Raw genomic sequence first — 13096 nt, 5'->3', positions numbered from 1 at the left:
TCTCATATTAAGTGCACCCACACTTATTATATATAATTTTGTTCAGGAAACAGGGTTTTCATTTCACATCAAATATTTATATACTAAACATAATTTAATATGAAAAAATATAAAAACAAATGTGAGAAAGCAAGATGTTTAAAATAATAATAATTTTAGTACTGCATAGCATTTTAACTGTGAATGTCACAATACTGTTAGCTGTTACTGCAATCAAGTACACATATTTGTATTCAGTGATGTCTCCTGAGTACAAAAGTACACCCCATGCATATGTTTTATGGTGTTTTGGAAAGTTACAGGGTCAAATATAGCACGTTACATTTTTCAATTTAAGCACATTTAAATTTGCCAGATTAGTCATGTTGCCTTTGAGGCTGTATCGTAGCCCAGGGATGGTATGGTAGCAAGGACCCCGCGATTACATGGCCCGGGAGCGCAGGATCAGGCAAAGGGGTGCTGCCTGAGCTTCACGCGTCGTGGGATTGGGGGGGGGGTTTAGTGCAACCCCAAAAGGACGGCATACAAACGCCCGCAGTCCTTGAATGGTTTAGTCTTGTTGCTGTGATGTCTCTTTTTATAAAAGACATCACAGGTGGTCATATTTAAGCTAATCTGAACATTTTCTGTTCACTGACAGTGATTTTTTGTGCTGTATTGTGACTTATTAATTATGATTCTAGATATATTATTAAGTCTTAAAAAACGATTTTGCATTATTTAATTTTGCTGTCTTAAAGGAACACTATAGGGTCAGAAACACAAACATGTATCCATGGCTCTATAGTGTTAAAAACATCAACTAGCCCCCATGCACCCCCTGAACCTAGGCCCTAGCCAATCAGCATCTCCTGATAGAGATGCATTGAAACAAGTTCAGAGTCTCCTTAAATAGGATGGAGACACTGAATGTCAGTGCTGCACACTAAGCAGCACTGCCACAAGAAGCACCTTTAGGAGCCATCTGAGGCATGGCCAGTGGAGCTATCCCTATGCTGTAATGTAAACACTGCATTTTCTCTGCAAAAGGCCTGAAGGTAATGAGTCTACTCACAGAACAATACATACAATAAGCTGTAGTTGCTCTGGTGACTATAGTGTCCCTTTATTGAAACTACTTTGCAGAATGATATACTTGTATGCTTTTTTCAAATTTCATTGGAGGAAAATTCTTGAGATTTTTCCAGTTTAACTAAAACTTGCACATTGGGTGATATTTTCATGGAGTTTTGGAAATGTTTCTGAATTCATTTATTTATGACTAATATTATTGTTTCTTTATGCAGTATATTTGCTCACATTGTATTGTGTTGATAATGTGTTAAAGGACCACTATAGTGATAGGAAAACAAACTAGTTTTCCTGGCACAATAGAGTCTTTAGGCCCCCCCCCCCCCCCCACCCTTATGGCCCCCCTCCTGCCGGGCTGAAGGGTAAGGAAGGGGTTAATCACTTACCTTTCTCCAGTGCCGGGCTCCCTCGGCGCTGGGGACGTCAGCACTGAATGCGCATTCGTAGCAAGAGCCGCGCGCGCATTCAAACAGTCCATAGGAAAGCATTTCTCAATGCTTTCCTATGGATGGCAGTGTCTTCTCACTGTGATTTTTCAATGAGACAGCCACTAGAGGCTGAATTAACCCTAATGTAAACATAGCAGTTTCTCTGAAACTGCTATGTTTACAGCAGGCAGGGTTAACCCTAGATGGACCTGGCACCCAGACCACTTCATTGAGCTGAAGTGGTCTGGGTGCCTATAGTGGTCCTTTAACCCCTTAAGGACACATGACATGTGTGACATGTCATGATTCCATTTTATTCCAGAAGTTTGGTCCTTAAGGGGTTAAGGTGATTTGAACATTTTAAAAATATATTAATTATTGTATTGCATTTTGTATTCATGATTGTGCATACATCACATTATTAACATCTTCATTTTATTTGCAGAATTGGAGGAGCCCTGCCAACTGCGTTCTCCTACTTTTCTGAAGTTCTCGCACGGGAGAAACGCGGAGAACATTTAAGTTGGCTATGCATGTTTTGGATGATTGGTGGAATCTATGCATCGGCCATGGCGTGGGCTATAATTCCACATTATGGTAAGAAAGCCTTTCTGTTTACCTGAAGATAACTGTGTTAATGTTTTGTGATCACCAGTATTAACATATCTGCATACAACTGGCACACCATGGCAATCAGCTTTAATTGCATAAACTTGGCACATAATGGAAATCACTTTTAGATGCATAAACTTGACACATCATGACAATCAGATTTAGATGCATACAATTGGCACACCATGGCAAACAGTCTTAGCTGCATAAAATTTGCACACCATGGCAATCCGTTTTAAAAGCATACAATTGGCACATCATGGCAAACAGTCTTAGATGCATAAAGTTGGCACATGGTAGCTTTAGATGCATACAATTGGCACACCATGACAATCAGCTTTTTAGATGCATACAATTGGCACATGATGGCAATCAGCTTTAGAGGCATACAATTTCAACACCAGGGCAATCAGCTTTAGATGCATAACATTGGCATATCATGGTAGTTTTAGAGGCATAATTTGGAATAGCATGACAGTTTTAGAGTCATACTTTTGGTGTATCATGGCAGTTTTAAAATCAGAGACTTGGCATATCATGGCAGGTTTAGAGGCAGAAACTTTGCATATCATGGCAATCTGTTTTAGAGGCATACAACTGCTTACTCACAGAGTCAGTCAGAATCAGAAGTTCTGTGTCCCACTCTTTCATCCAGACATCTCACGTTGAGTCGCCCAGTGGTGGAACTAATGTAGAGAGGGCCCTGGTACAGGTATGTTTTCTGGGCCCCCTTCTAGTGCAAGTGTGGCCAAAAGGTAGATCTGCATCTGTCGGAGAACCTAAACAATGCTATGCCAGCTGGGGATCTACCATTTGCCCATCATTGAATGGTTATATTTGTGAGCAGTGTTTGAGCGTTTGTGAGCATGTTTTTGTATAAAGTATATATGTGCATGTATGGGTGTATTTGTATGTACTGTTGCCATTGGAATGTAGTGGTGTACTGGTCTGTAATGTTTGCATGTTTGTATGTAGTGTTGGACTTTAAATGCAGGTGTGCTTTTTGTTTGTAGTGTTGGTGTTTGAACGAAGGGGTGTATATAATTTTAGTGTTTTAATACAGAAGTGTGTTTGTATGCAATGTTTGCATTTGATTGCAGTGTGCAGTGGGTGCAATGTGTGTATATTGTGTATATAAAATATACATATACACAATGTGTGTTTAAATGTAAGCATGTTTTGTATGGAGTCTGTGTGTGAATGTTGGCGTTTGAATGCAGGTGTGCATTTATGTGCCGTGTATACACTTTCACAAACAGAGACACACACTGACACACATGCAAATACACAGACACACAAATACACTGACACACCAATACACACAGACATACACACAATGACACCTAGTTTCCCACACACAGATACAAACATTAATGTATTGAAAAATGGGCATTCAGCAATCTTTGGAGATTTAAAGTGGTGTCTCTCTCTTGATTGCTGATATTGCAGGTCTCAGTAGCATGTAAAATAAAGTGCATCCAAAATAAGGTGACTGAAGATTAAAGTATAGTATAAAAATATTTATCACTTACACAGAAGTAAAAAACAGCCATCATCAAATACAGGTAAAATCAATCCAACACATTTCATCCCACTCAGGGACTTCCTCAGGGACTGCTTCTTGTTTAACCCCTTAAGGACCAAACTTCTAGAATAAAAGGGAATCATGACATGTCACACAAAGGGGTTAAAAGACAGGTACAAAATACATAGTAGAAGAAGGGGAGGGTCGCACTCTGTCACAATTTTTCAACACAGGGTGCTACTGAGCATGGGTCAGCAAACCCCAAGGAATCCGTATTAATAAAAAAATCTCAGACACTCACTGTGATTGATTCCAGGCAGATTTATTTCAACGTTTCAACCTGAAATCAGGTCTTTATCCAAGCTTGATAAAGACCTGTTTACAGGTCAAAACGTTGAAATAAATCTGCCTGGAAGCAATCACGGTGAGTGACTGAGATTTTTTCATTAATAGGTACAAAATACAAAACATGTGATAGAAACGCGTTGGATTGATTTTACCTGTATTTAATGCTGGCTGTTTTTTACTTCTGTGTAAGTAATAAATATTTTTATACTATACTTTAATCTTCAGTCACCTTATTTTGGATGCACTTTATTTTACATGCTACTGAGACCTGCAATATCAGCAATCAAGAGAGAGACACAACTTTAGATCTCCAAAGATTGCTGAATGCCCTTTTTAAAAAAAAAAAAAAAGTATGAGTGACCCATTGGCACAATTAATTACTCTATTTGGGTTCCACAGAGTTGCACTATGTTTTATTCCTATTTCCCCTAGTTGGATTCACCCTATATAGTGTATGCAGACTTGTTGAAGATTTTAGGAGATCTTCGGGTTATATCCAATACTAGAAGTGAAGTCAAATATTTATATATTTCTTATATGCACCTTCAACTCACTTAAGCACTGTACTATCTGAATTGGTGCTACTACATAGCAAACACTGTATTGTATTTCAATTACTTATTGTTTGTTTTTGCACTTTTTTCTACAAAAATTCATGCACACAGATGCACACTGACACACAATTACACACACACTGACACAAAAGGACACACAGATACACATACATACAGAGACAGGAGGTGAGGGTGACAGTGTGGGAGGGAGTGTGTGTGTGCTGGTGACAGCGTGGGGGAGCAGTGTGAGAATGGGTTACAGGGGAAGAAAGGGCTACAGTGGGGGGGCAGTGTGAGAAAGGTTTACAATGGGGGGCAAGGTAAGAAAGGGTTACAGTGTGGGGGGAAAAGGGTGAGAAATAGATACAGTGGGGGGCCAGGTGGGGAAGGGGTTACAGTGTGGGGAGGGAGGAAGGGAGAGAAGGGGTTACAGTGTGGGGAGGGGACAGGGAGAAAAAGGGTTACAGTGTGCGGAGGAGATAAGGGAGAGAAGGGATTACAGTATGGGGAGGGTGGCAGGGAGAGAAGGGGTTACAGTGTGGGGTGGGGGGCAGGGAGAGTAGTGGTTACAGTATGGGGGGCATGGAGAGAAGTGGTTAAAGTGTGGGGAGGGGGCAGGGAGAGACAGGGGTTACAGTGTGGGAGGGCAGGGAGAGAAAGGGGTTACAGTTTGGGGAGGGGAGCAGGGAGAGAAGGGGTTACAGTGTGGGGGGGCAGGGAGAGAAGTGGTTACACTGTGGGGGGGGACAGGGAGAGGAGGGTTTACGTTGTGGGGGGGCATGGTGTGGGGCCTGTGTCCTACCTTTATTAAATTCCCTGGTGGTCCAGTGTCCTCCCTGGTGGTCCGGTGGGTTAACTCTCTGGTCTGCAGCTCCGCCGGGTGCAGAGCTGCAGACCATGTAATAGAAGTATTGCGAGCTCTCAGAGTGTTGCCATGGTAACGCTCTGGGTGCTCGCGAGACTTCTATCACACGGTCTGCAGCTCTGCACCCAGCAGAGCTGCAGACCGGAGGTACTGGACAGACTGATTGGAGGGAGCCGGGCCCCCTCCTGGTGTTGGGCCTGCGGTCACGGCCCGACTAATTAGTCTGCCTCCCTGTCTTAGGTCCCAGGTTTCCCTGGAGGCGTGAGTCAGCGTGACCCACTGGGAATCACCAGTGAGTCGCGACCCACACTTTGGGAAACCCTGGTTTAGTAGATATAAACCTAAATAAAATTGGTACCCTTGTGTGGAATTGCTTTATTTAAGGGTAACAAATTAGGGTACTGTTTAGTAGATGTACCCTTAGATCAAGTCTCAAGATCTCTAAAGGTACATTGATAAGGTAAAATACTTGTAGATGCATCAGCTCTTGGTCTAAGGGTTTACCTTAAAAAAAAGAAGATTTCATTTAGTTACTTTAAAATAATTAATTTTGAGTTTACATCAAATGTCATACAGAACATAATTATAATGTACTTTTTTGTAATTCAGAGTTCATTTTTCAGGTGCCTGATGCATTTGTAAGCACTATTTGACTTTCATTTTGAAACATAATTAGATTTTTAAGTAGAATTTTGTTTCATTTCTATAAAGTGGTGTAACATAGTATTGCGTATTTAGAAAGTTTACGAATTCATGTCATCTGTGAAAGATTTTGTGTTCATTTTAATTTACCCTGATATAAAACTGCAACATTTTGCCCAGAGTAAAGAAAATTAATGCAAATTCAGAATAAAAGTAATATAAAAGTTATCATATCCAGATTGCTATGCCTGAAGTAAAAGGAAAAAGTGCTTGAGCAGATGTTTTATTCAAGAAATAATATTCAGGAAAATGTCCTTTGAGAAAAATAAATCAATAAACGTGAATAAACTGAAGAAATACTATGTTCATTTTATTTTATTATTATTTTTTATCATTTTGTAATACGAGTTTTTTGTTATCATTTCTTTAGACTAGCATACTGATCATTTGTTTCAGATTGAGAGGCAGTTGGAAATATTCATTGTCTTTCTTGATTTTGTTACACATAAGAAGCAACAAAATGTGATTCTAAAAATGAAATTGAAATTTTGATTATGGTGTATGAAATGTATTAAGTGCGCAAACACCAGGTTTCACTTCTGTTCACTCCAAGTATGATAAATTAAAACAGAAGCATAATAATAATAATAATAATAATAATAATAATGATGATGATAATAATAATATAATTAGTATTTAGTATGATTATAAAATATTAAAATAAGTGCTATGTTGTACAAGTAAGAAACTAGCCTGTGCCTCTTGATAATTTGTCAAAGATACCTGGATTCAAAATTAATAGTAGGGGTGGAAGTCCGGAGTGTTCTGTCCAGGAGTTTGGAGTTCCCTGTGCATTCCGCAACCACCGGTAATGAAATAGATTTTTCGTAATTTTGTTAATTGTATTATTTGATTGTGATATTGTGACTTGTGGCAAAACTAGCCACTTCTGGACTCTAGTTAACCAAGGTTGTCCGTAGGCTGAATGTATTACTGTATATCATGGTTGTGTATGTACTATATTATGTCCGTTCGCATGCTAGCAGCCGTACGCTAACAGCATGTAAGCCTTTCGTTTGACGAAACACGGCTATCCGGGCCGTTCGCCAAACGAATGCGGGCTCCCCAAGTAGACCACACACTCACAGTCGTGTGGCACTAATTAACCGATTGCAACAATGTTGCAATCGGTAATTGAAGGCTCTCCTAGGTGGCCGTCGTTCGGCTACCGACCATGCGGCGGTCGGCCATCTTGGATCCTTTGTTTCTGCAGCGGTGTTCGGTCGTCGAGAGCCTGGACCTGAAAACGGCTACTCAATGACTCGAACACCGCTGGACTTCCAGAGCGTTCGGGAGCCCCGAGTTCGCCACATTCTGTTCCCCATCGATGTTCGGTAGTTTTAAACCGAACTCGATGGATAAATGTATTTTGTGCGGCGTTCGGTTAGAATAGCTGGGATCTGAGCGGTATTCTCACTAAAGGTGCCCGCAGACCCCAGCTATCTACCGAATGGTCATTCGTATAAAAGCGAGTAATATTGTGTGAAATATGGATTTCTATGTGAATTGTCAGTTTTGCTGCACGAGGGGATAATCCACGTAATCATCCATTTTAGTGGGAGGATCCCTCTCGTGCAGCAATGCCTGTTGGGATAATCATACTGCCTGATGGGAGAAATCCCCTGTAACATCTGTAAGGAAACCCCTTGCAAGGGGAACTGCATAAATATGGAAGTCTGTGAATAAAGCGAGTTAGTTGACTCCCAAACTGTGTTTCGTCCGGTTATTGGGAGGATTGGGAATATTGCCGTGCTTTCTAACTCTGACTGTGGATTACCTACATTACCAACGGAGATCGTGGACTATACTACTGCATTCCGTTACATGACTCTTTGGACATATTTTGCTTGGTAATGGCAAATGCTGACATTTGGAACGCTACTTGTGTTTTACCAGCCTACATGGATCTACTAACAAAATGTAATCATATAACACACAACCAAGTCTATCTGCCATATTTTTTGTATTTTTTTTTTTGCTCTTGCTTTTTAATTTTTTTTTTTTGTAAATAGTAGAATCAGGGAGCAGCGCCTGTGATGGAATTCCCACGCTCAGAGCGATATGGAGGAGGGAAGGAAAAAGACACGGATATAGTGTAGTATGTTATGATCTTGAGTGAAAGTAAATGAAGGGAAAGGAATTGCACTTACAATTTTCTGGAGCCTATAGTCAGCTCCAGATATGTGCGCCTGGACGGTATAATCCCCGTCTATGGATATGTAGATGGTCCTTGGATGTCCTCAAAAGGGGGTCTCCAGAGGTAGTAGGGTATGTCTCCTTTCCAATAGCAGTGGGCTAGTATTCGAATAGTTGGTGATATATAAAAAAAAGAGGATAGAAACTGAAAATAGTGCTCTCTGGATGATACAGAATAAAATGATAAAAGATGGAGTTATACTCACAAGTGAAGAACAAATGGAATATTGCTCAATATCTGTAGTCATAGGTGGTATGATCCCCACCAAGGATATTACTCCTCGAGTCCTCCAGTGGGGGTGTTGGAGAGAGTTGAAAGGAATTATATATTTAAAAAAATAAAATGAAATGGAATAAACTGATAGGCTTGGAGGCTCCAATATCATAAATGGGCTCTCTTTATTGGAGACCAAAAACTTTTAACAAAACACTTAAGGAACACTTATGCATAAATATTTAGTCCATGTTCATTCGTGGACAGACAGTGTTCAGTGATATTTCCTTCCTTTGGATTATCAGACATATAATCTGTTATTATCGCTAATAGGGGGGGGCATTTGAGCATGCCAAGCAACATTATTACTTTTAATACTATATTTTATGTTGTCACTTGTTGTGGTGTTTTTTCACTGTCTTTCCCACTCAGTTTAACTTATGTAAATCTGACGGTCAACTATAACAGGAACACAAACTGTAAAATTAAGATATTTTTCATAATTTATTTTTTTGCCTTATTCATGTATCCTGGGAATCCTAGGCCTGACTTATCTGATGATTGTAACAATATGATCCTAGACTTGACTTTTATTACTATTGTTTTTTTGGAATCTATGGCCTGGATTATTTTATGATTATCTTTCTGGAATATATGGCCTGGATTATCTAATAATTGTTTTAATTTTTTTTTCTTTATTTTCACTTTCCGAGAATAATTTAGTTTAGCTGGCCTAATCTAAACACTGCAACACGTTTTTCTGTCCCCATGCCCCCTTAGTTCTCTCCTTGTTGCGCCAAGCCTTTACTCCAGTAGAAAGGGTTGATTCAGGGTTATTTGCAAATTAAATCCAAATTTCATAATTGAGTCTAAAATAGCCAAGTCGTGGCTATAACTGATTTAAAGAATTCTTGCATTTCTGTTACTTTTGCCTCAATTTTGTCATTTCTGAGTTAATTTGGAGTTTTGAAAATAACAGTGAAGAGACTTTTCACATATTGCCTGGGAAAAATGCAGGATCTACGTAAGGACACGCAAATGGGGGGAGGGAAGGGGGTACATGGGCCAGAAATAGAGCACCTATGCTAGCCCGAGTGAAAGATTAACACAAGAGTTGAGGTGCCATACAGTCTTTATAATTAGCCTTGCTTTCCAACTGTCACAATTATGGTCATGTTTCCATCTGGTAATTATGTTTACCATCTTCTCTAATTAAAAAAGAGTATCAGTAATTCCGTGCTCTGTGCCACCAATATATTATGTTTGAGTATTTGTGGAAGTGGCTGACTGGTCTAGATAAACAAGTAGTATATGTCCTCTACATCGCAAAGAGGAAAATTAGAAGCAATTAGCATTAAATTCCCTTCATATATCCTACTCTACCCCAAACTAATCTGTCTGTTCTAACACTCAAACAAAACTTTTACAACATCAATATTTAGCTTTGGAAAAGCATCACATAGAACCAACGATATTTGCCAATGTTGGAGCATCTGATACACCGCCATCTCTTGTGTGCTCTTACTGAAGTGCTTTCGTTGTATGAAGTCCCTGAAGCGTGATACGGTGTCTTGCATTTAGGAGATTTTTCCATTTCACTTGCTGGTCGAGTGCACATCAGAGGATTTGTGGAACACAATGCGGGACTGCCATTAACCCCAACTTCTTCTTCAAGGGACAATTGTTTGTTTGTCACGAGGAACTGGCACAGAGGAAGATGGAGAAAAAAAAAACATTCAATGGAAATTAATATCTGTTTTTAATGTGGTTCATTGATTTCTTTGTAGGAGATATTTTCTGTATTGACTTTACAGATAGCAGATTGAAAAAAAATGCTTCTGAACCGGTTTATACAATATAGAGAAATGTAGAGGTCTCTCGAGAAGTGCTTTAATAAGTGCTTTTCTCGCTCTGCTGTGCAGAGAATTCAAAGTATTTATTTTATCAACAATAGTTTGAATGGCTTGCTGTGTGGAGGAGCTGGTGGGGTTGGAATTACCTGAATGTAAAATGTAGGCAATTGGACGATGGATAGAAAAGATGGGTGTCCAGACCTAACACTAACACTTCCAGGGAGGTGAAGGATGAACACTAGACTTGTGCACTGCAGAAAAATCCAGTTTGGACCAAAAAAATTATTTGGGACATTCAACGCTCGTTCATTTGATAGGTCGGTTTGTCAGAATATGAAACATATTCAGGGAAATGGTTTAAATCAGGGGTTCCCAACCTGTGGTACGCCTACTGCCATAGGTACAATCCAGTGTCCCTGGGGGTATGCAAAATAAAATCGGTAATGGCGGCGCTTCAGCCGCCTTGCACAAGTTGGGAACCTGAGTAAATGTCCATCAGGTGGCCCATGCACTCAGGGCCACCCGATGGACATGTGCAATGAGGGCCCCTTCGGGTGCTGCTGGAGAGCTGGGAGGAAGTTTCCAGCCCCCTCTCACTTTCTCCCAGCTGAAACAGACTATAGTGCGCGGGAGAGGGGGTGCGGGACCGCGAGCTATCAGCGCCTGCCTCCACCCACCCACAATGTGTTAACTCCTCCCCCTTACCAACATAACCCCACCTCCTCTGCTATAACCCCATCCTTGATCAGCAGAGCTACGCCTCTGCCAGTATAGCTCCGCCCCTTTAGCTGCCAGAAGAGGAGGACGTTCTGAACTCCCATCAACCCCAGCCAGCAGAAACCACCCTCCTGCTCCTATAAGGTAGGAAACTGGAGGATGGCTAAAATATTCACCTGTATGTGTGTTTTGAGTGTCTGTTTCTGTATGTATGTAGTGTTTGTATGAGTGTGTGTATCTGTGTGTACATCTGTATGTGTATCTGTGTGCCTGTATCTGTATGTATGTGTCAGTGTTTGTATTTGTGTATCAGCATGTGGGTATCTGTCTGTACATCTGCATGTGTGTCGGTGTGTGTATCTACATCTGTATATGTGTCAGTGTTCACATCGGTGTGTCAGTGTTCGAGCATGTGTATCATCATGTGTGTCAGTAATTCTATATGTGTGTCAGGGTGTGTATCCGTCTGTACATCTGCATGTGTATATGTGTGCCTGTATCTGTATGTGTGTCAGTCTTTGTATCTGCATGTATGTGTATAAGTGTGTCTGTACATCTGTAGGTGTGTCAGTTTGTGTATCTGACTGCATGCCTGTATGTGTCAGTATGTGTATCTGTGCCAGTGTTTGTATATGTGTATCTGCATGTGTGTGTGTCTATCAGTGTGTGTATACAACTGTATGTGTGTCAGTGTTTACATATGTGTGTCTGTGTATTGGCATGTGTGCATCTGTCTGTACATCTGTATGTGTGTCAGTGTGTATCTGTCTGTACATTTATGTGTCAGTATGTGTATCTGTGTGCCTGTATCTGTATGTGTGTCAGTGTTTGCATCTGTATGTGTGTCAGTGTTTGCATCTGTGTGTCGGTGTATCAGCATGTATGTCAGTGTGTGTATCTGCACATCGATATGTGTGGCAGTTTGTGTGTATCTGTATGTATGTCAGTGAGTGTATCTGTCTGTATGTCAGTGAGTGTATCTGTCTGTACATCTGTATGTGTGTCATTGTGTGTATCTGTCTATACACATGTATGTGTCAGTATGTGAATCAGTGTGTCTGTGTCTATATCTGTATGTGTGCCAGTGTTTGTATATGTGTATCTGCATGTGTGTGTCTCTATTATCATTGTGTCTGTGCAACTGTATGTGTGCCAGTGTTTCCATCTGTGTGTCTGTGTATCAGCATGTGTGTATCTGTCTGTACCTCTGTATATGTGTCAGTGTGTGTATCTGTCTGTACATCTGTATGCATCAGTATGCATTTCTGTGTGCCTGTATCAGTATATGTGTCAGTGTTTGCATCTGTATGTCTGTGTATCAGCATGTATGTCAGTGTCTGTACATCTGTATGTGTGTCAGTGTGTGTATCTGTCTGTACATTGATATGTATGTATGTCAGTGAGTTTATCTGTCTGTACATCTGTCTGTGCAACTGTATGTGTGTCAGTATGGCACAAAAATAACAGGAGAATAACAATGTAAATGAAGGATATATAGATAAACAGAAAAAACAATACAATTTAGGAAGTCTCACTGGAACAGTAGGACTAAGATTCTGATAGAATCATGCAAAGAAAATTCCACAATAGTCTAGTCTGTTTTAGAAATAAATGTCTCTTAAGGTGTGTGGTGAAAGTGACCTCACCACTGTTTTTTTGAGGGGCCTGTTTGCCAGCCTCTTGCCCCAGGACTATGGCCCCTGGGGGTATTGCCCTTTGGAAACGTTATTTTAGCATATTGGATTTGATTATACTGCTTCTGCCCCTTTAACTACCTTGGGAAAGGATTTGTACTTTTGTTATGGCCCTTCGGACACAGCTGAAGTGCCGAAGTAGTCGAAGTGGCCGCCATTTGACAAACGAACATGGCGGCGGCCATTTTAATTCAGCCGAACGCGGCCAGCTGGGTCTTGTGGCCGAGTACATGGAACTAAAATTGGATACTCGACAGCACGAACACCGCCTCAGTTTTACCTTCTATGGGACTTCGACATTTCGAATGGAGTCGAAC

General features: G+C 40.6%; 1 protein-coding gene across 1 annotated transcript in view; it reads left to right on the top strand.

Moving 5' to 3' along the window:
- The window catches only part of SV2C (synaptic vesicle glycoprotein 2C), a 210419-nt gene that overhangs the window by 105105 nt on the left and 92218 nt on the right, over window positions 1-13096 (top strand). Inside the window, exon 4 of the mRNA XM_063453613.1 lies at window positions 1945-2096. Coding sequence (XP_063309683.1) covers window positions 1945-2096 — 152 coding nt within the window. The remainder of the gene's footprint in view (window positions 1-1944; window positions 2097-13096) is intronic.

This window comes from Pelobates fuscus, chromosome 5, assembly GCF_036172605.1.
Source record: "Pelobates fuscus isolate aPelFus1 chromosome 5, aPelFus1.pri, whole genome shotgun sequence".
NCBI classification, from domain to species: domain Eukaryota; kingdom Metazoa; phylum Chordata; class Amphibia; order Anura; family Pelobatidae; genus Pelobates; species Pelobates fuscus.
This window is presented reverse-complemented; position numbering and strand designations above follow the sequence as displayed.